The sequence below is a fragment of the Pseudoliparis swirei genome, chromosome 20 (genome assembly GCF_029220125.1).
Source record: "Pseudoliparis swirei isolate HS2019 ecotype Mariana Trench chromosome 20, NWPU_hadal_v1, whole genome shotgun sequence".
Lineage (NCBI taxonomy): Eukaryota > Metazoa > Chordata > Actinopteri > Perciformes > Liparidae > Pseudoliparis > Pseudoliparis swirei.
The window spans coordinates 14,190,315-14,212,881 of NC_079407.1; the positions used below are offsets into that span (position 1 = coordinate 14,190,315).

The following is a 22,567-nucleotide window of genomic DNA, read 5'->3' on the forward strand; positions in this document are numbered from 1 at the left end:
TATCCAAAGCAACTTACAATAAGTGCATTTCAACCTAGAGTACAAACTAAGAACAACAAGAATACAGGAAGTAACATTTCCTCAACATAGTCGAACTACTAAAGTACCACAATAAGAGCTATTTAAGTGCCACTGAAGTGCTAATCTGTGTTTTAATCCAGATATAGTCGGAAAAGGTGTGTTTTCAGTCTCCGGCGGAAGATGTAGAGACTTTCTGCTGTCCTGATGTCAGTGGGGAGCTCATTCCACCACTGAGGAGCCAGGACAGCAAACAGTCTAGATTTCGAGTGGTTAGCTCGAGGTGCAGGAGTCACAAGTCGATTGGCTGTTGCCGAGCGGAGCGACCGTGCCGGGGTGTACGGTGTGACCATATCCCGGATGTAGACGGGGCCCGATCCGTTCAGAGCACGGTACGCCAGAACCAGTGTTTTGAAGCGGATGCGAGCAGCCACCGGTAACCAGTGGAGAGAGCGGAGGAGCGGAGTGGTGTGGGTGAATTTCGGGAGACTGAAGACCAGTCGAGCTGCTTCATTCTGGACGAGCTGCAGAGGTCGGATGGCCTTAGCGGGTAGACCGCTATATTATATTATAATATATATACTATATATATTAAAAGATCTAGCTATATTTTATTTATATTCTATATATTGTATATGTATATTATATATATATACACTACTGTTCAAAAGTTTGTGGTCATCCAGACAATTTCGTGTCTTCCATGAAAACTCACTTTTATTTATCAAATGAATTGAAAATTGAATAGAAAATATAGTCAAGACATTGACAAGGTTAGAAATAATGATTAATATTTGAAGTATTAATTTTGTTCTTCAAACTTCAAGCTCAAAGGAAGGCCAGTTGTATAGCTTATATCACCAGCATAACTGTTTTCAGCTGTGCTAACATAATTGCACAAGGGTTTTCTAATCAGATATTAGTCTGAACACAATGTACCATTAGAACACTGGAGTGATAGTTGATGGAAATGGGCCTCTATACACCTATGGAGATATTTCATTTGAAACCAGACGTTTCCACCTAGAATAGTCATTTACCACATTAACAATGTATAGTGTGTATTTTTGATTAATGTTATCTTTATTGAAAAAACAGTGCTTTTCTTTGAAAAATAAAGAAATTTTAAGTGACCCCAAACTTTTGAACGGTAGTGTATATATATTATAAATGTATATTATATTATAATAATTATATATTTTATTTATTATTATGAGTAATATCTATTTCAGCCATCACAAGAGGACCGATTAGAGAATCAGAGGAGAAAATGTATTTCTGTTGTGCTTTTGACGATTTATTTCCCACTTTGGGACATCTTCTAATCTAAGTGACAGCGAGCCGTTCAATTAGGCCCACGTTAAGACAATGAAATTAGAAATGTAATTCTTAAGAACAAACATTATTTATGTTTCCATTTCAAATAGTTGCCAATTCGCATCTTTTTAAAATTATTACCAAAAAGATCATATCATAAAAGAGCTAGAGACAATAAAAACACAGAGCTCAAAATCACAAATTAAAAGCAGTTCTGAAGAGGTGGCTTTTTGTTTGAGATTTGAAAATGGACAGGTCAGTGCTGTCTCTGATAAATTTGGTGAGAGTTCCGGAGGGAGGGGTCAGATATAGATATGTCTCTGTCACCCTGTGGCGGGTGCTCGTCCCATGTGGGTTGGATTAGCAGGTTGCTATCAGAGGAGCGGAGCCGACGGGATGGAGCGTGGTGGTGGAGCAGCTCGGTGAGGTCGGAGAGGGCCTGATTATGGAGCGCTTTGACAGAAGGTCTTCGTATTGGATCTGTCGTGGGAGGGGGGTTGGAGTTTATTTAGGATTTTCGAATGATGTGCCATGAAGAAGTTGCTTCTAAAGTTCTCAGTTTAAGAGCTTTATTGGAGATTTAAACAAAATAATAATTCTGATAAATTGACCAAATGCACATGAATAGCCTTTGATAAAATAAAGACTATTTCCCAATCCATCTTCTGTATCATGATCCTCTACACTTCTCAAACACCTTTGGCCATCTCACCACCTAAGTTAAATTCATATTTCCGCTATCTCGGTTGGATAACTCAGCTGATTACTTTTCGAGTTAATCAGCCGAGTGTGGATGTTGCTGATTCACGTCGCTATGATGCACACATAGGCCTTGGCCCTATTTACGACCTACGTCAGTCGTCCGACAACATCGGAGGGGTTTCTCATGCTGTGGCCTGACGTAAGTCCTGGATAACTGTTTCATATTCAAATCTTTAGGATGTGTTCTTGAAATGCAGTAACGGCCTATGTTTCAGACATGCTTATAATCTGTGAATGTGACGCCCATGGCTCATGGTGACCACCACACTTCAAATCTTCTGCAACCCCCATCAAATTCTGCATATAATAATAATAATAATAATCATTTATTTTATATAGCGCTTCTCAAGGCACCCGAAGTCGCTTTACAGAGTCCAGTAGTCACACACACACACAGTCATACCGGTGGTGGTAAGCTACATCAGTAGCCACAGCTGCCCTGGGGCAGACTGACGGAATCTGGGCATATATCTGGGCCCTCGATGTTCATCTTCTATAGTAATTGTATGGTTATTTTTTCAGTGGAGCTATTTAAATAACGGCTCTCTGCCTCCATATAAATGATTCACAGTATCTCTGTTTAGGAATGTCAGTGTGGTTTTGTCTTTTGCACTCCTGGCCCGACCGTAGATGGAGGTATTTGGCTCTCTGACAGGTCAGACTGTACTCAGACATTTGTCTTGCCTCACAGGAAGGGAGAGAGAGGGAGAGAGCGGGGGAGAGAGAGAGAGGGAGAGAGACAACCATCTGTTGCAATGTTTTTTTTTAAACCCATAAAACCTCGGCACTCCATGACTTGAGGATAATCAACACACTTCAACTATATTATGCTTAAGTGATTCTAAACATTTTTTTAAAACAACTAAAAGTTAATGTCCTGTTGGAAAAATTAAAACCAATCTTGTTGATGGGTTACAAGCTACCTCCTATATATAACTTGAGTTTTCTGAGGGCAGTAATTATCAACATGCCTTCATTTATTTCTGTTACAAGCCTGACGCATCCAAACATATGCTTCTTTTGTATGTATATTTATTTAATCAGCTTCTCTACTCCAGATGGAAAAAGATCGCCTCAAAAGCAAGCCACACAAACAGCTGGTCACAGGCAGCACCGTCATATGTTAGCAGTCTTTAGTGCATAGTATGGGAACCCGATTTTAAAAATCCAGTAGTGCCACCATTTTATTAACTATACAGATACAGGGACAAAGATAATTCTCTTCTAGGGTAGATACACTATACTCTCAGGGATGGAGAGGGGGGGGGGGGGGGGGTGGATATAATATACATTTTCATCAGGTGCTTGTGTCCAAAAACGTGTCTGTGGCTAACGGCCCTTTGACTTCTACTGAATTCCTCATTAATGAGAGGAGTGCAGTGTGTCATGTAAATACATCTCAAATCTTTCTTTTCTTTTTTAAGTCATCAAAAAAGTGTAGCCAGCTCATTCTTCTTATCTTCTCTCTGGCGAGCGTGCATGACTTCTCCCAGTTGGCTAATGAGCTTTGCCAGCGTCTCCATGTCGTGGTTCGCCCTCTCCAGAAGCTCATAGCGGAGGCTGGAGATGTCTTGTTTGATCTCCTTCAGTTCACCTGTAAGTCAAATAAATCGTCATGTAATTCGGTGATAAGAAAAGCACTTCATCCACAAAATCTGTTGAACTCACCTTCATTAATTTCATCATTGTGTTTATCTCTCTGGGCTTTTAGAATGAATCTTTTGATGAGGCGGTTCATTATATTCTGTGATTAGGAACACAGGATTTCAGTCTTAACTGGATGAGATAATGGTTCCTAAAATGTAGAGTAGGTTAAGGGGAAAAGACAGCTGCCAAGTTTTTTAATGAGCATGTTTGATTATTAAATATCTTTTTTACTGATTGTATTGTCGCTTAACCGGAAATACAGCAACTCTTGTGTTAGTACCTCAATGTATCCTCAAGATACAAGGAATACAATAATGTACTAACACTGCATTATCTTTTTTTAATGTTTCTACAGTTATTAACAGGTTCCTCATCATTAGGGAAAAATGGCTTTACTTGGTGACGGGTTGGACAAAGTGATGCTTCCACACTCAGATCTTCCTGTTGCCTCAGCTAAGATGAGAAACAACAACAACAACAACAAAGAGAAAAGACACCTTTAAATCAGGCTTTCAATGAACACTCACATATGCAACGTTTAAATGTAACACAAGAGGGCCATGTAGACCTGTATCAGAGAACATAGATATTCTTAAATAGACAAATTACTAATTTCTCTAGCCTTGCATCTGTATCCTGCAAAAAGATTTTAGTCATGTCATTGCATGAATTATCATCCGTGTCAGCAGCGGATGCCTCACCTTGTTGAGCTCCGTCTCATCGTTTGAATTGTCTCGGCTTTTGCCTTCAGGTACATCCCAGAGGAATTCCCTGATCCCCATCAAGAGGGAGATGACAGACGTGGGGCTGGGGACCAGGTTGAAGGGGACGGGCAGTGTGCCACCAGGCTCAAAGTACGAGAACCACAGCTTTGCTCTGGCAAACTTCCACTCAACATCAGCGTGGTCCTGCACCCACAGAGAGGAGACGGTAAGCATGGGGGAAGAGCCAAAGGAAAACATTTGTCGAGGGACAGGAATTTGGCAGATTGCATTTCTATTGCGCAACATCCATCTTCTAATCCACACTTAACCAATAAATCTGCACTACTATTGCATCTATAACATCTGTTGACATTTAAAATATTATTATTATTATGGTCCGAGAATAAAACAGTCATTATCGTCACTACTATTATACGAGTCACAAAAATACACACTTATTTATGGATTGTTGAGACGTACCTCTATTTCCTGGAAGGAGCTGTTGAACATGGCAATGAGCATGTTGAGCAAGACGATCACCATGATGATGTTGTACACCCCATACAGAACATAGCCAATATTCTCAATGAATTTATGGTCGATGTTAATGACCACTGATTTCACTTCCGACAAGCCGAAGATGGCCCAAAACAAAGTTTTAAAACTCTCTTCGAGTCTGGAGGAATAGAGAATGAAATATGTGTAGTGCAACCGATTACGTCACATTCATTCGACACACATTGTATCCAAAGGCACAATTTCAAAGCTTTTTCAGGCAACAGTCTGTAGGCCACACTCACGTAGTGAAGGCGTTGTTGTGCTTGGCTCCGAGGTAGTACGAGTACAGATTGAACATTCCCACCATGAAAGCCACGAAAACCGTTATGAAAATCACCATGAACTTAAAGATGTCTTTCACTGTTCTTCCCAGAGAGATCTGCAATGGCCCGAAGCTCTCGTTGGCGGGCAGGATGTATGCAATGCGGGAGAAACTGAGCACAACTGCAATTGCGTAGAGGCCCTCAGAAATAAGCTGCGGGTCAGAGGGCATCCAGTTGATTCGGGCTGAAAACAGACGGATGGTGAATGTGACGCTTTTCATGCTGTAAACTTTCCCTCCATTTAGACCACCACCCGCCTTAAGAACTCGTCCAGAGAATATCATTCAGCCTGTGTATTTAGATGATGATTTAGCCAGAAAATCAAGTAGCCAGAAAAGGTTGTGATGATACCATTCACAACTTGGCAGAAGAAGTATTATTATTTGTTTTGTTCTTTGCCTAATTATTATGGGGGTGAAATGAATACTTAAAAAGTGTAACACTGATGCAACCTAACATTGAAGTATGAACCAAGAAATCCTCTTTAATACAAATATAAGGTTAGTTTGACACGTATCGTAAAACAATCTCCTGAAACACGACACCTTATAATGTATTCTTGAGTTGACACTTACCCAACTGGAAGTACTGTATCTCAGAGGGCAAGTTCATGCTGGACAGGTCAGTGTGATGCTTGTCAACATAACACTGGGCAGAATATGCATGCCAGAAAGCCATTAATCTGGCAATGAAAGAGGTCATGAAAATGGCCAAAATACTAAAGTCAAGAAGGTTCCAGAGTTCTGAGATGTATTCCCGGAAGTCCTGCGACCAAATTTCTTTACATTCTTCCCAGATCTTTCCTGTAGGAATAAACAAAAGAAAAAATGTGGATGATAACATGAATTGTGAGTCAAATCACATACAAGGTACTGCCGCTGTACACTGGCAAAGCGAGCGTGATAAATAGCTCCAAAGTCTCTCCTGCAGAGATAAGTGAAAGTGTCACCGTGCCATTTATTTCCATCTATGGAAAGTCATCAGCGGTCTGATGTATTCTGTCAAACGCGGTGGGAATACATAAGTATCTATGAGGGCCAATTTCCGTGCATGATATATGTTTGGAGATATAGACCGCATCAATGTCGTGCTGTATCCTTGACCCTGAGCGCAGAGCCAAGTGGTGTAACTGTAGTGTGGGTGTGTCAGAAAGACGGGAGAGGAATAACTTAACATAACGAGAGAGATTTCCTCATGTCATAGAAAAGCTTTGGACAGCTAGTTGTTGTGACAGAATGGGGAGAAGTTTTTGCACTCATGACCTATGACCCAGGATATGATGAGAATCTCCATCCAGGTGAAGGGGGTGGTCTTCATACGAAACAGCTGTGAGGGGTGATCGTGGATGGTCATGTTGGGCAGCAGCGATGTTCCCCCGAAACGGTCCGCCGCGTTCAGGACCAGCAGGCAAAGGAACATCATGAAGGAGGCCGCATGGGCCACGAACTTCAGGAAAGGTCCACACATCAGCTTCCCTACCTGATGGAGAAGTCAGTGAGCGGCAAACAGAACAAACATTGTTTTGAGCTGCACTGAATTTATTTCACATTGTATGGGTACAGCCTCTGACGAGCATTACAGCTTTGCACACCGTGAGAGATGAATCACAACTTGGGACAGACTTCTTTAAAACCAATCAGAAGATGAGACATGGCTCTGAGAGCTAGCGGCTAATGAAATCTGTACACAACTTGGCAGAAGGATAGCTTCATTATCCTTGCAGTTTCACAACAAGCTGCAAAAAAGTGCAAAAAGAGAAACCGTGGATCGAACCATTAACTCTGTGGTTGAAGGTTGGGTCAAACAAACAACCAGTAGGCGAGTGTTCGTGTCCCAAAGTAAACGTGATTGTAATTAACTCGTACTTCTGTTACGTCGTTTAAGTTTTTACTTGTGGCACGTAGTTATATTAAGGCCAGCCACAACGTTTTTCTAAGTGGTTTGGTTGCCAGCGGAACAACTTTTCTTTGATCGAAAAGTGAGGCCAAGGGGTCCAGAAAGGATAGTTTGGAACGAGAACTTGCTGAGTCAGCTAAACCAAGGTGGTTCTGTGTGTGTGCGCCCCCTGGCTGCCAAAGAGAGGCCCGAGCTGAGATGGCAGCCTTGCAGCCCCCCACGCCCCCTACCCCACCACCAACTAAGTCACTGTCACATCAAGGTGCTGGCTGCAGGACCTATAACTCCAATTCCTTACTCATGTGTAGCAAGTGCGTGATTAGGAATTTACTCTTTCAATCGACTAGATTAATAATCAACACTGATTAGACGCCCGCATTAAAGGCGCAAGATTATCCCCTTCAAGTGTGGACGGCTCACCTTACTCGATGGTGCTATCCAGTATATGAAGGACAGAACCGGCAACCCAGCAGCCACACCGAGGACGAGAAGGTTTTTCACTGCTGTGGTCTGCTGACGTAGTCCCGATAAGTTTTCGTACCAGATGGAGAGGAGTTGCTGTTGGCAGTTTGGATGTGCCACAAACTAGCCCGTGAGCAGTAGTGTGTGTGTGTGTGTGTGTGTGTGTGTGTGTGTGTGTGTGTGTGTGTAGGTGTGTGTGTGAGAGAGAGCCATAGAGAGGGAGATCAAGGGAGAAGGGTTATTTAAGGACACCCAGAACGTAAAATAGATTACGTTAAATCTGAAAACAAGTGCTTCAATTCTATTCAAGTGCTTTTCTCACATGCTTACCTTTTTAACTTCATATTTGATTGCAAGTTTTAACCTGATAAGGTTTTGTCTGCCCAAGGTCTCCGAGCTTTGACATGATTCACTGTCCCCGTTTATGATGGCCTTCACTTCCTCTGTGTTTCGACACAAGTCCAGGACTCCCACCACAAAGTCTTTGCACTGCATGGATAGTTTCTTATAATCATTCTGCAACAGACAAAGGCAACATCTCTAGCTCCTTATTCATATACTTTAATGAATACCAATATCACCGGAAACAAAACTCACATCCCGGCATCACTGCAGCCAGCAACCTTTAAATCAACATGGCATGCAGCCACTGTAATTTGAGTATTAAATAAGGTAAATTTAACTTAGTACCTTGAACTCCTTCTCGATGTTGGCCAGTACTGCAAGCTCGTTGCTCAGCTCCAGAGCCGCCATCACCGGGTCTTCGTTGGAGAGAGACAGATATGCCGGACTGGCCAGACATTTATACGCGTTAATGCGCGATAGTGAGTGGCTGAAAGAGTCATGCCGCTGCTGCTCGCTGCAGGTCTTGCACTGGCAGAAGTAATCATGGGGCCGCTCCACGTGGGACCCCTTCATCAGAAGAATGTGCACGATTTCATACTCATGGCACTGGGAGGCCAGGATGATTGGAGTGATGTCTTGAGAGAAACGCGTGCCATCCTCGTCGTAGGCAAAGAAGTCGTCGTGCGTGTCCGCCTGGCAGGGTCTGTTGGTCAGCCTCTCTCCGTTCGCGAAGGCCTGATGGCTCAGTATGGCGTCCACTATACGGATGTAGCCTTTGCTGATGGCTAACAGCAAGGCATCTCCTATTCTGGAGAGGTCCTTCGTCCTCAGTAAGAGCTTAGTCACCTCTAAATGCTCATTGGCAACCGCCAGCTGCAGCGCATTCTGGCCCATGTAGTTCACACAGTTGACGTTGAGCTCTGGCAGCTCCTCTAATACCCGCCTCACTTCGGGAGCGTTGCCATATTCTGCAGCATCTAAGAAAAGCTCCTCTGTCGTGGAAAGGCGGGAGGAGGACTGAGCGTGATACAGGTAACCGGCTCCCCGGAAGACTTGGCGCCGGGGTTTGGCCCCAACTTGCTGCTGCATCATGGCTCTCCCTTCATTCCTCCACCTAAACACAGGTGAACACCTTGTCTGTGTAAATGTATTTGTGTATGCTGAAAAACTCAAATTGCAGTCTCAAATCCTTATCACACAAATATCTGCAGTAGGGGCGAGATCCCCCTAGCGACGCTGGCACTCAGTGGCACTTGCCAGCAGGTGCTGCAGCTACTCAGTGGCACTTGCCAGCACTTGCCAGCAGGTGCCGCAACTTCAGTGGCACTTGCCAGCAGATGCCAGCAGTTGCCAGCAGATGCCACTACTAGTCAAAAAGTGCCACTACTAGTCAAAAAGTGCCACAGCGAGTCAAAAGTGCCAGCAGACGGAGGGTCGGCCAGGCGCGTCTGCGGCATGTCTGCGCAGTGACGAGTCTGCGACGACTCAGTGACAAGCTCCACTGAAGTGCCCGGACAGCGGAAGAAATCACTTTCATGATCACACAATGGAGGAGCTGCGGTTTAGCTAGATAGATAGCTAAAATAGCTAGATACACAGATGGATGTGTGTGTATATATATATAAAAAAGACACTAATTAATATATATATATATATATTAATTAGTGTCTTTTAGACACTACTGACAATATGCAATAAGATAGTGCTGTACATTACTGCTGTACTATATTTAATATTGTTTTGCTACTACTACGTTTCACTTCGTAATCTATTACACTTATATACCATGATATTGTAACGTCTCGGACGTTATGGCACTGATGACACGGAGACGGGACGACGTTATTAATCCTCCCTTTATTGGGCATCCACCAACACATACAGCGTGTTCCTCTCAGCTTAGCAGGTCGAACGTCAACAACAACGTCACTGAGTCGTCGCAGACTCGTCACTGCGCAGACATGCCGCAGACGCGCCTGGCCGACCCTCCGTCTGCTGGCACTTTTTGACTAGCTGTGACACTTTTTGACTAGTAGTGGCACTTTTTGACTAGCTGCGGCATCTGCTGGCAACTGCTGGCAAGTGTCACTGAGTGCCAGTGCTTAAACTTTAGACTAACAGTGGCATCTCCTCAAAGGAGAATTTCATGGAGGTATAACAGTATGACATGGTAAAAAAATTAATTATATATTTTTTATTATTAAAGAAAGGCGGGTACATTATACATATCATGGTATATAAGTGTTATATATTACGAAGTGAAACGTAGTAGTAGCAAAACAATATTCAATATAGTACAGCAGTATTGTACAGCAATATCGTATTGCATATTGTAAGTAAGTCTAAAAAAATACATTATCTATGCACTTGCCACAGACTTGCCACTGAGGTGCCATTGAGTTGCCATTGAGTTGTCGGTGCCAGTGATTGCACTCGCCCTCTCTCAATATCTGGATAAGTAAGATGAACTATTATTTTCTTACTAAGCACATAACATTAAAGGGGACATATGATTAATTTATGGGTCATTCTACATGTTTGCAAGCTTTTATGTAAAAAAACAAACTCATACTCTGAATATACCCGGATACATCCGCTGTCTGAAACGCTCCGTTTCAACACCTGTCTCTTTAAGCCCCCTTAACCAAAAGCCCAGTATGCTCTGAAAATATGGCGCACAAAGCCTATTGAAATAAATGAAGGCTGCAGTGACGAGGTCTGGACCGGCAGACTGGGACAAATGCGCAGTGTGATTGGAGCGGCGTTGTTAGAGGGTTAGTGAAGGTTGCGCTATAAATAAAAGATGGCGACCCCTCAGGTACTCTTCGGTTCCGCTCGGCCTGACAGAACATAGACGTGACTTTTTGGATTTAATTTGACTGTTGTACCCCAATCACATGACGTGTGACGTCTCCTTTGTAAAGGTCTTAGTACTCCAGCCGGGGGTGGAGATACTCAGTCGCGGTATCTTGGAATGAGCCTGCATGGGACATAGGAAGTTGTCAAATCAAATGTTTTCTGCAGCCCATGAAAAAACTGACTGTCTTATTATTATCTTATTATTATTGTTTGTGTGTCGGTTGGCACTTCCCAGTTCTATGTGCACAAGCACTGAACGAGTGACATTATCATGATGTGTCCCCTTTCATAGGTCTACTGGTTTAGGTAAAGTAACATCAGCTCAATCTATTGTTCCAAAAAACAAAAGTCCCTGGGAAGGAGACAGCGATGGCCTGTGGTGAATGGGACACAGTGTGCGATGGACAGCTGGTCTCAGATGAATTATAACTCGCACTACATGTGTGACACCACCCACAGTCAGCATCTGCTCTCCTTCATTTCATGGCCTGGAACGAATCAGCCTCTGCATGATAGTTGACTAGATACATTTTATATTATAATATGAACTGTATTTTGTCAAATATCATGCAAAACACAATGTCATAAAGTGTTCAGTGACAAACTGTATTTATTGATACAACTAATACAACAGTGACCATAGTATGCACTGTAGCCTATATATGTGTTACATCATTATCTCTGGAGCTAATTGAGCACAGATGATGATCGATGATGACAACTTCCCTTCATTCAATCCTAATTAGTGTTAATACGATTTTACAGAACTGAGAGATCTGATGGGCGCACGCAGTTTATACAGAAAGTTCTAATACAGACAAATGATTCATCTTTGACATCTAGTCGATATCAGCTGAGACTAGATGAAATGAAAATGGTGTCATGTCGTTCAGCTAGAGGGAAGGTGTGAACATCACAAATAAACTGTATCAATAACACAGTTTGTTGTTGTAGTTTGCCTTTTAAAATGGCATAGGCTGCTCCATGTGGATTTACCTGCCTGGATTTCTGAGAATGCCTTGTTGTTGCTGTTCTGCTGCAACAAAACAAAACAACCAATGCTGTGGCACAATAAGAGAACAACACTGGCAGTAACAATACTACTTTGATGATTACAAAACAAATAATCTGCAATTTACATTGTTATAGGTGAGCTGTGGGCATTTTTTTATATGAACACTAAACATGTATTGCAACTGAAAAAAGAAGAAGAATATGTGTCCTGCCACGTCTGCTCGTGCAGAGAGGAAGACTCCGGTGTGTGGATGACAAGTAGCAAATGGGACACTGCAGCATGAGATCACTGGCTATTGTCATTTTGTGTTTTATGAATATCATGCGGGCTTCAACGTATACAAACCTCACACCACACACCGACACATCTCAAATAAACGTTGAAAACGAGCCGCGGATTTCGTGACCTACATGCATCGTCTTGTATGAGTCCAATCTAAATGAACAAACTCCTGACAGGACGCTCCACTCACCTCATCGAAACCGGATGCGCCGAATAACTTCATTCTCACTTCACCGGGTCGTAGAAATCCGGAACCACATGTACGTGTCCGCGCGTTCAGATGCCGCCCGACTCATCTCCGCCCTGGACCACCTGTCTGACCGACGGCACCTTGGGTCTGGATGCTGACGGTGCTGCCCAGTGGGCGTGGCTCTAGCAGCGTGTTTTATAATCTAGAATATTAGCAGGTGTCGACTACTGTAGGTCCCTGTTTTGGAGATTATATAACTTGGTTATATCTCAGTTTAATATACGTATTTTCCCACCAATGTATCCAGTTAGCCCCCCCCCCCCCTCCCAATAAAAATATCAAAGCACTTTGTCAAACTAATAGAGTATTTAATACTCAGACCTTTCCGTCATAATTCAAGACAGAGGATTAAGAGATTGTTTAATTACATACTATACAGTACCGTGTGCACGCTGCAGGAAAGGGCACCATTCGTTCTCTATTTGGCGTTACACTAAAAATAGATTATTTAATGGAGTATGGCCGTCTCTAAAACAGCCCTAAACAATCTGGAAGAAAGGTTTTCATAAATCCTCTGAACTGATGGTGCAATCAAATGTAACAGGTCAGAACAACGCACCTTTATATGTCACCATCCTCGCGCAGATGTAAAGCTAAGCAGAAACGATGATGATTACAGATAAAGAGATGATGAAAGTGTCGACAGGTCACAGTTCACCAAATATATTAATTTTAATACGTGTCGTTGGTGTTGTCGATTTGAACTGTAAAGCTTTCAGATGTATTATTGTACTTAATAGCATACACTTTTACAGGATATATTAAATTTACCGATGTATGTATGTAGGAGAGGCAGATAACTGAAAACAGTCATAGACATTACATAATAAAATGTAACACAGTCTGTTTCCGATCTAAACCTTAAACGATATCTCACACGGTCATTACATCAACAAAACAAATGTACAAATCAATGAAGCAAACAATATAAACAATATCGTATACACTCGTTGTCTCTATCTCCTTTGCTATTTGTCTGAGCCCATTTGTTTGAGTATATTTATTCCAGGAGTACCTGAAGGCAACAGGGCGGGTATTGAGCCCGGGGCCCTCTGCTGGACATGTCGGGTATTTCCTGTCTCGGTTGTCAAGGAACTGCGTCTGCGGTTGCTATCCAGGAGGGACGCCCGTACACAGACTCAACCCAACTCAGCCGTGTTTTTTAATTCCGACTTTTTTTGCTACGATGTGGATTAAAACGTGTCTTTTGCATGCTTCTCTTCGCCCCGACAAAGGGTTGAAGGAGTTTGAACGAAGGAGCACTTCCGGTAGCTAAAATAAGAGCAGCTCTGCGAGGAGCTGGACGTGTATGTCCGCCCGGGGTCAGCGAGGACCGGCAGCCTCGGAGGATGCAAGATGTCCAGGGCCCCTTCTTCTACCACTCGTATCCTCTGAACGTTATGTTAGTGTACCGGAGAGTTGTTATAGAAACATGTGTATTACACGTCTCCCTGTGTTCATGTCGAGAAACTAATTATATACAGGTAGAAATAAGAGAATTTATAACGTTACTTGGAAGACAGTACTTCTACTTTACGTTACTGTGATATTGATACTTGGACTTAATTTCTCGACATGAACACAGTGAAACGTGTTATACTATAATATATATATATATATATATATAACTATATATATCTATAGATATATAGATATATCTATAGATATCTATATATATATCTATATCTATTTTTTATATTCATGTGTACTTTACAGTAATCAGTAATGTTACAACTTGTGAAGGTGAGGCTTCTTTATATATATGTACGAGTACCTCAAACGTTACTTTCCACCACTGTCAATCAGCCTGTACGATATACAAAGACGATCCGCCTTCGTGCTCTTAAGTCGACGGTTCCCGTCACATGCAGGGGACACATCGCTACTCTCTGCCTTTTATAACGGCTCTCCTTAGCAACTCACTTCCAGAAATTGCAGGCTGGGAGCCGACGGAGGCCTCGAAGATGAGAGGCAACTTTTGGTTGAAGAGCAAAAGTTGTGTAGATCTCGAGCTCGCAAGTTCTCCCTGGAAACCAACCGACGCAGGAGGTCAATTTTATATTAATTATGCCTTGTTGTTTTTGTTTTTTTGTGTCATCTCAGTCTGCAGCCCAAACCCGCGCCCTGCTTTGCTGGTGTACTGAATGCACCTCCTGGACAGCAGCTTATGGTTCTGTTCTGGGCTTCGCACCTTTGAGAGATGGGGTGCTGTTGGCGGGGGTTTTCTGTCTAGACCTGGAATTAGATCTGTTGGCCCAGAGGGTAACTGGGCCAGAGCAGTGGCTGAAGCGTCAACTTTCTGACAACTAAAGCTGCTAAATACAGCAGCACCACGCAGGGCTCAAGTCCTTTACAGGTATAAATAACTCCTAAATGTAGTTTCACGGCACAGGCTAAAGGTGAGTGTTCGTGTGAGCTTGAGGATAGCTGTAAGTGGAGCTCAGACTAATTGTGTAATATGAGACAGATTTAGGTTTTACAGAGGCAGGTGATCATTATACCTTAAATATAATGTGGGTTAATTATTTGAAAAAGAAAAAAATCAACAGAATATATCTGTTCTCACCTCAGAGAACAATGTCCAACAGGAAACGATGCGCTGATCAAACTTCTCTAGACTATCACAGTTTATTAATCAAGATAATGTAAGATGAAAAATAATCTGTCCATTTTGAATTGGAAAGGAATGTTTCATCTAAATATCGGCGGTGATTACCACGTTTGCCTATTTAAAAGACCCAATGCTGAACTTGATTGACCTGATATTATTACCGGCTTTGTCTGTGAACCTGGTCTTGAGTGGAAGCTTTAATTTATTGATGACTGTGTTGAAATACATCTGGATGAACCCACTCGGGTTTCTCTATCCAAATCGTGGCCTGCACTCGATCAATGGAAATGGGCTCCGGCTTCACGCGCTCTGCTCTCTCGTGGCTCAGGGCTGTGGAGGAAAGACAGAAGCAGCGGGACGTGGTCGAGCAACAGCTGATCGAGAACATCCTGAAGCAACGCAGAGAGCGAGTACAGGATGCAACCGAGCGCTTCCAAAGAGCCCACCTGCCCCCTTCTCAGAGACGCAGACAATGTGAGTGACCGATCCAACCGGTGCCTGTTGAGAACTGAGACATAACACACACTGACAGTCTTAACACTTTGTTCGTCTGCTTTCCCTCGATGGGGGTGTTCTAGCTTTTAGAAGAAATGTCTCAAATATTGAAGATGCGCTCAATCAAATTCAAGGCTCCTCGAGTTCATCCCCCCAGCCGTCCTCTAGGTTCTCCGGCCACTTTAACATTAGCAGGTAAAAAGTCTGATCCATGTGTCCTCCATGCTTTGGACTTTTGTTATTTGATGTGTGTAACACGTGTTCGGTTTTTTCCTCAAGGAGCTGCACTCCCTCTCCTAAGCCGCCCACAGTTTCTCGATCCTCTCACCGCCAGGCGCTCTCTGCTGTGGAGGCCTACACTAAACTGCTCCAGGAGCAGAGCCGGACTGGCTTCAGGAGCAGTCCACCAACGGAAGAGAAGCAACACGACCGCAGTCCTCAGGTATGTCGGTTGTTTCATTTGAATGTATTTTTAAGGTATTGGAATTTGTTTTCCCCTTCCCCATTGATGCTGCTTTCTCTCTAACACACACACTCGAAAGTGTAAAAAAATATTTTTCATTTCACCTGGTTTAATAAAGTGAACATGATTTTTAAAAATACTTAGCGACATTAGAGCGACCGCTGTCTGCTGCTAAAAGACGGCTCAGAAGAGTTTCTGTGCTATAATCAGACTACAATTCATCAAGAAGTCTGACTGTTTTTGATGGAGTTAAGTTAATACTCACTCGGGTTCCATCTTGGGCAATTCAAATGCCTGTTGTTGTTCTTTTATATCTCACCCTCCACAAGTAAACCCCTAGGGGGCAGCCGTGTGCCACAATCCCTTGCCACTGGCTTCAACGTCACATCCTCTGTTGAAATGTGTGTGAATAGCTGTTTAAAACAAATTATCTTATTTGTAACAGACATTCTTGAGTCGTTGTTTTTTCTTCAGTGAGACTTGAGTTGATATGCTCGAACAAAAAAATATCAATGAGTTTGAACGTACTGATCCAGTACCGCTCCAAAGATGAGACGATCCCACCAAAACTCCTTCAAAGATCAGTTCATGTCCAGTTCATAGATTTGTGTTGCATACATATCATTCATTATGTGCTGTTTGGTCATACTAGCAACATCATAAATGTTCACATGCCATGTTTAATGTCGGAAAAATAAATAAAAATAACACTATACAGTGAAGCTACTCTCCTCCCACTGCGGTACTCTGGCAAACAGTTCACCTTCTATGACACCTGATTTGAGATGACACAAGAAAGTGAAATGGGATCTCATAACCATCCGGCAATAACCATTAATTTCTCTATTACACTCTCTCCTCCTGCGCCCCTGTATTAACTGTACACGGAAGATGTAACTCATATTATTACTTTCCATGCATCGCCTCCTCTTTTGTTTCCATATTTCAGGACAGCCAACTGTCTGATTGCGGCAATTCTGAAAGTGTTTCAAGTAAGGACAGTTTAGAGAATGAGGAACACAGCACAACCAATCTACAGTATTCCTATTCGTCATTCCTGCTCGACTCAAAGAAACCCCGCCCAGACGGGAGAAAGCCAAATGATTTGTGTCCCACATCAGAGCTAACGTCTCTCTCAGCCACGATGCTCCTCGGTGATGACTTATCCCCGTCAAGAAAACTGCGAGATCCTGAGCGGCAAAAACAAGCGGACTCGGAAGGGCCTGGCAATAATAAGATGCACGTTACCAAAGCCTCATGGGGGTTCACGCCTAGAACGCAGACCCAGCCCGCTCTGCACGACTGCAACTTATTCACTCTTTGTGAAATTGTTAGTGCGGGCCCGGAGCACTTTGAGGGAAACTCACAAAACAGTCCCAGTGACGACATCGTCGCTACAAACAGAGTTGCCCCTGGCAACGCAGCACTTGATTCTTCATGTCCGAAACAGGAGGCTCTGTTAGGACTCAGGCAGTACGGGGCCCATGATGACAGACACTTGAGGCATCCGTCAGCCACAGAAATTCTTCTGCCTGCTCAAACTGGCGACAGCAGAGACTTTTTGTTTGGGCCTCCCCCAAAGCCCAATATTGTCCTGAGCGACCGGGCGTCAGACAATGCATCACGAGAGGGAACGCTTCAGCAAATAGGAAAAGAAAACCACAGTCTGTTGTCACAGAAAGAGCTGAGTGCTTCCAGAAATAACCTCAATAAGCTTTCAAACTCAGAGCCCAAGACCGGGAAGCCCATTAATGCAGCGTCGCAGCAGCGCGCATGCTTGTCCAACATTCGGTCGGACACTCCTGAGGTCCTCAAGTGTCCGGAGGGGGGAGTTCGTGGCGGGCCTGTTTCTGCGAGGGCGTCTCATTCGGTGTGTGAAGTCCGATTCCTGAAAGGAATCCTCAAAAAGACCTCCAAATATATGCCCGGAGATACCGCGCGTGCATTTGGCCCGGGACATTTCATTTTTGCCAAAGAAGTAGCCTTAGGGATCAGAGACAGCGTTGAACTGACGAGGACCAGAAGTAAAGTTGTGGAGGGCAACAACGCCGTGAAAAAGAAGCTACGTTGGTTTGATGAGGTGGAGGAAGAGGACCCAGAGCGGAGCGCAGGGGAACAGATGACAGCCATGTCTCCCAAGCTTAACAACAACTCAGAGGACCACCAGCTAAGTCTCGCTACAGTCTCAGGGGCTTCCAAGCCTGGACCCGGCGTGACCCCACCGGCCTCCACTGGTTATCACTTTACAAAGCAAGCGTGGGCAGATGTCGGGGTTCAAGTCAGCTCGCCCCAGGAACGAGCAGACGAGGTCAAGGTGCCGCGGAGCACCACCAGGACCGGTGGCCCCAGGGTCCCTCGGAGAGAGCGCTCCGCCAGAGCTGGAGGGGGTCCTGTTTCCTCGCGGACAAGAAAGGGCACAGTCATTCGACCTCAATCTGCCACCGAGGTGAGTCAGATTGCCAAAACCCAAGGGAATATCATGGTGCCCCGCCCACCCCCGAGGACGGAATGGGAAAAGACGGCGAGCGTCGCCAGGACTCCTCACGGCGTGGACCGTGCCGGCGTCAGCTGTAAACAACCACTGGCCCTGCACAAGGACGCCTCTGACGGCCTTTTCTCACCTTGCACACATGAGGCAGTGAGAACAGATAGCACTGTTCTGTACACACCACTGCCACCCTCGTGCACCCACTCTGCCTCGAAGGGCAACACAAAGGGCACGTCCAGCTCAGGCCGTCAGGAATCTCCGTGCTCCGGCAGCAGACGGAGGGGGATGGTGTGTAAAGACAACGGCCTCTGTTTCGATTGCACTCCCACGGATGAGGAGATCTCACACCTCTGGCACGGTGTCCGCAGTGCCCTGGCCACCAAGGAGGGTAAGGTTGATTACGATTCATAATTTGGTTGACAATCCCTTAACACTCACGGCATTTCCTCCTAATCATGTCGAAAGCTCAAACCAGTGCCAGTCAGTCCCCATGTCCATGATGGTCTCATCAGAAGCGACAAACTCAGCGAGAAACCGGACAGAACAACAATTGCAGTGCAATTTGATAAGGAATATCTTTCTTTTTCCTTTCTTTTTTTTTGCATATTGCCGACAAATAATCCACACATGCAGTTCTTATTCACAAGCTTATCATCATCTTTATTGAAGAGTAATGATGGGGACTATTTTGTATTGTATCCTCTTTCGAGGACCACATAGCCTGAGCTTACCACATAGTTATCATTGATGTTGATGTGTTTGTGTGTGTGTGTGTGTTAATGATTTCAGCCAATACATCTTCTTTCAGCTCAAACCCTGCTCCGCAGACAGGCCCTGTACGGCGGGCGTGTTGGGAGGAAGCCTTGCGTGGAGCACAGCAGACAGCCCCCCGGCTCAGGGCACAGAAGGCTTCCTGCGCCCTCTCAGGTACATGCATGCGGGCGCCCCGTAGGGGAAGAAGAGCAAGAATAATAGCTAAAGATCAGTTAACGGGTGTGTTTGAACTTGTTGAATCAGTTCGTTTGCAGTCCCTTTCATGCGGCAGCAAAACTGACTAGACGCCTTCGATTTATGCTTCCCAGAACGAGACTTTCCGGATGGACTTGAGTTGTTGGGGTTTTGCAAAAACATAAGCGTTGATGCGTAATGTTTGTGTTTACAACTTGCTATTCCTGTTCATTGTGCTTTATACCGATCACCGATATGTATATTTGTTGCAGTGTACTATAAAATACATGGCTAAGATGTACTAATGTTAAATTTGTTTTGTGGCGCCAACAAAACAGACTACGAAGCCAGTCCGGACGTTTTCCAGTTCTTACAACATGGCCTTTCCATATGAAGGTGAGAGTGTTTCCTGTGTCTCTGATGTTATGTTTTTAACCCAAATGATATACATGTACACCATAAATTGAGAAAGAAAACAGCACATCATTATTTTACACAGAAATGGATTTAAAAAGACCAATAAACGCAAGCCTTTGAAGTGACCTTGACACGTGCTCTCAGGTGCGGCGAGTGTGGCGAGTGCGGCCCAGTTACACCTGGCCGGAGGACGTGCCGGAGGCCTGCTGGGGGAAACGGACATTGTGGCTGCCGTGGAAACGGCCCAAACACAGAGGCCTGGCGCGGCACAGCAGCACAGCCAACAGCGGGGACCCACCGCCATTTCATTGGAAGAGCAGAAGATCCTCCTCTCTCTGGACAGACTCAACCACCAGCTGTACCGTGAGCACTTTGTCGAGGCTGTCTGCATGATTAGGCCATTAAATGTGATGCCATTTCCATTCAGAGCAACCACTCCTGCCTGTTACTGTTTGTAGGTGTGCGGGCACACGTGGGGGCTGATACTGGCTCGTGTGGTCTCGTACTTACCGAGGCACCCTCTGTGAGTATGGATTTTGGAAGGGATTCGTTGCTCGCTTCAACGCACCAGAGGACTTTGTTGTATTACTGACCTTCTTCTTCTGTTTTCAGATGAGGGAAGTAAAAGTCACAAGCCATCACAAGCATCGTGCGTCCTCAGCAAACAACCGCACTCGGTACCAGAAGAAGTTCTGACATTCAGCGCGTATGGTTCACAATGGTTTTCTCTCCCATCAGTGCTTTATACCTGTAATATACATGCAATACCATCCACTTCAGGTATACACGCCCCCACCACTATCTCCAAGAGCTAAGAGGTCGGAAGCAAACTGAAGCGGCAATACAACAACACTGATTTTTGAGCTGACAGAGGTTTTGTATTTTTTGGGTTATCTGCTTGGACAAGAAAGTGCCTTTGAAAATTATCCCGGCTTCAATTTGTTTTTTATTCCCTCATGGAAAGAAAAAGATCCCTTCTCATAATTGTCATAAAACATACACTGTAGATTTGCATGATATTGTTATTTATTTAGAAAGCTGTCTCATTCTGTATTCTTTTTATATATATTGTAAAACTATAATTTGATGGAAGCTATTTTGGGACCAAAACTGGCAGTGAACCAAATAAAAAATGTTGTCAACGTACTGATCGACTGATTGGGTGCAGTGTGTTTCCTAAATGGTGCATGGAGCGGTCGATAAATGGACCGGCGACAGGAAGTGGTTCAGAGAGAGAGACGTGTCGCAACGTTGAAGGTGTGTTTGTCTTTCTTTGGTAGATGGAGAAAGGACGATTATATCTTGTGCAGTCGACTCAACCTACTGGCTCAACCAGGTGAGCCGTTGCCAGAGGCCTTCTTGCCTTCTGTTGCAAGCATCCACCCTGACCTTTACTTTTGGCTGAAGTTACTATTTCATAGTCCTTTAATTAAAGCAACATCTTAGTTGTGGTTGACTATTTTGTGAAAGAAAGGATATTAATATAATGTCTTTCTCTCTCCCCTGCCAAAAACATGTGCATAAGGGTTAAAAAGAAGAAAAAAAGGATTATTTAAGTGAGTTCAGTTGCCCCTCCTTCACCAGCATGTCTGGATTCGCCCCCCAGTCGACCAGCTAGGACTTGCTCCGAGAGGCGGAGGAAGCCCCAGCTCACTTGAAGACTCGGGCCCCAATCGGTGATGACATTTTTTTGGTTTAACTGCAGGTTTCTGGTTCTATGCCTGCATACATTCTTGAGCGTTTCAACTGCGGTCTCTCGCTGCCATGTAGAGTCACGCATCGTCTCCTTGTTATCTTACACACCAAAAAAATAGAGAACAGACAGAAAGAGAGAAGATATGCTTGGCTTTGGTGGACGGTGGCGCCTGCAGCAGCAGAGGCCCTTTCAGGAGTTGTGTGCTTAAAAGATTCTCTAGTAAAAAAGGACAAAAGATGTCCGCTGTGGTTATTTGAGGAGGGACATCGATGTCACTTCTTAGCCAATGTGCATAAGAGGAGACACTATCTGGAGAGGTCAGTGCTGAGACTTAACTTATTTAAGTGTCACTGAATCCAAAGTGTGTCTAGGGGGAAACAACCAGCCCAGACCAATGAGCAGGCCTTATCAACTCATTGTATATTGTATTTATATAAAGAGCTATATTATAGTAAAATACTGTTCATTAAATCCATCTTTTCACCTGCATCAGTGAGTGAAATAGACTAAACTCACATGAAAACGGTATAAAAATAAACAAAAGAATCATGTAAAGTTGGAGTTCATCTGTGCACATTCTCACTGACCAGAATACTCCACTGCAGGTGTTCTCTGAAATCTCTTGTCTTTGGCCTGTGGTTCACTGTACAGAGTCATTATTCCATACAATGGTGAGCTTTAAGGCTCAACCAGAACAGCACCCAGAAACTCAACAAGAAAGGGCAAGAGTGCTGAAAATAAAGGAAGCCATTTCCACAGACGCGTGTTCCAGCTTGTGTTTCGGCCCGTGGTGAGGCGTGTTCCCATGTTTTGTTCCAGTCCGTTTAACATGCGATGGATGGGTGTCTGGTCTGAAACACCAAATCATTTGTCGCATGCTAGACTGACTCGATAGTAGGTTACAGCTGTTTGCACACATCATTGCATACACTGCATACATCGGGGGACAAATACTGAAATGAATGTGGCCGAATCTGTCATAAAACCAAATACGCATCCCACCTGCCCAGG

The 22,567-nt window shown here is 44.1% G+C and overlaps 2 protein-coding genes across 4 annotated transcripts; one reads left to right on the forward strand and one right to left on the reverse strand.

The window, feature by feature from the left end:
• Positions 1–3,111: 3,111 nt before the first annotated feature.
• On the reverse strand, positions 3,112–12,459 carry trpc6b (transient receptor potential cation channel, subfamily C, member 6b). Of its 3 annotated transcripts, XM_056440294.1 has the most exons (14): positions 12,379–12,459; positions 11,888–11,927; positions 10,921–11,012; positions 8,378–9,146; positions 8,018–8,203; positions 7,646–7,810; positions 6,592–6,808; positions 5,905–6,132; positions 5,249–5,513; positions 4,929–5,124; positions 4,446–4,652; positions 4,141–4,197; positions 3,766–3,841; positions 3,112–3,691 (listed from the first exon to the last, which is right to left on the reverse strand). In XM_056440294.1, the coding sequence occupies exons 4-14, from the start codon at positions 9,122–9,124 to the stop codon at positions 3,525–3,527; spliced, it is 2,511 nt and encodes an 836-aa protein (XP_056296269.1). In that variant the 5' UTR covers positions 9,125–9,146; positions 10,921–11,012; positions 11,888–11,927; positions 12,379–12,459; the 3' UTR covers positions 3,112–3,524. The 3 variants fall into 3 exon arrangements, with proteins under 3 accessions (XP_056296269.1, XP_056296270.1, XP_056296268.1); XM_056440295.1 differs by lacking the exon at positions 10,921–11,012; XM_056440293.1 differs by lacking the exons at positions 10,921–11,012; positions 11,888–11,927.
• Positions 12,460–12,468: 9 nt separating this feature from the next.
• cep126 (centrosomal protein 126) lies at positions 12,469–20,723 on the forward strand. Its single transcript, XM_056441268.1, has 11 exons — positions 12,469–12,548; positions 14,377–14,487; positions 15,378–15,523; positions 15,628–15,739; positions 15,824–15,986; positions 16,957–18,883; positions 19,304–19,422; positions 19,782–19,839; positions 20,005–20,223; positions 20,319–20,383; positions 20,473–20,723. Exons 1-11 carry the CDS (start codon positions 12,469–12,471, stop codon positions 20,554–20,556), a joined length of 3,084 nt encoding a protein of 1,027 aa, XP_056297243.1. The 3' UTR covers positions 20,557–20,723.
• Positions 20,724–22,567: the final 1,844 nt, after the last annotated feature.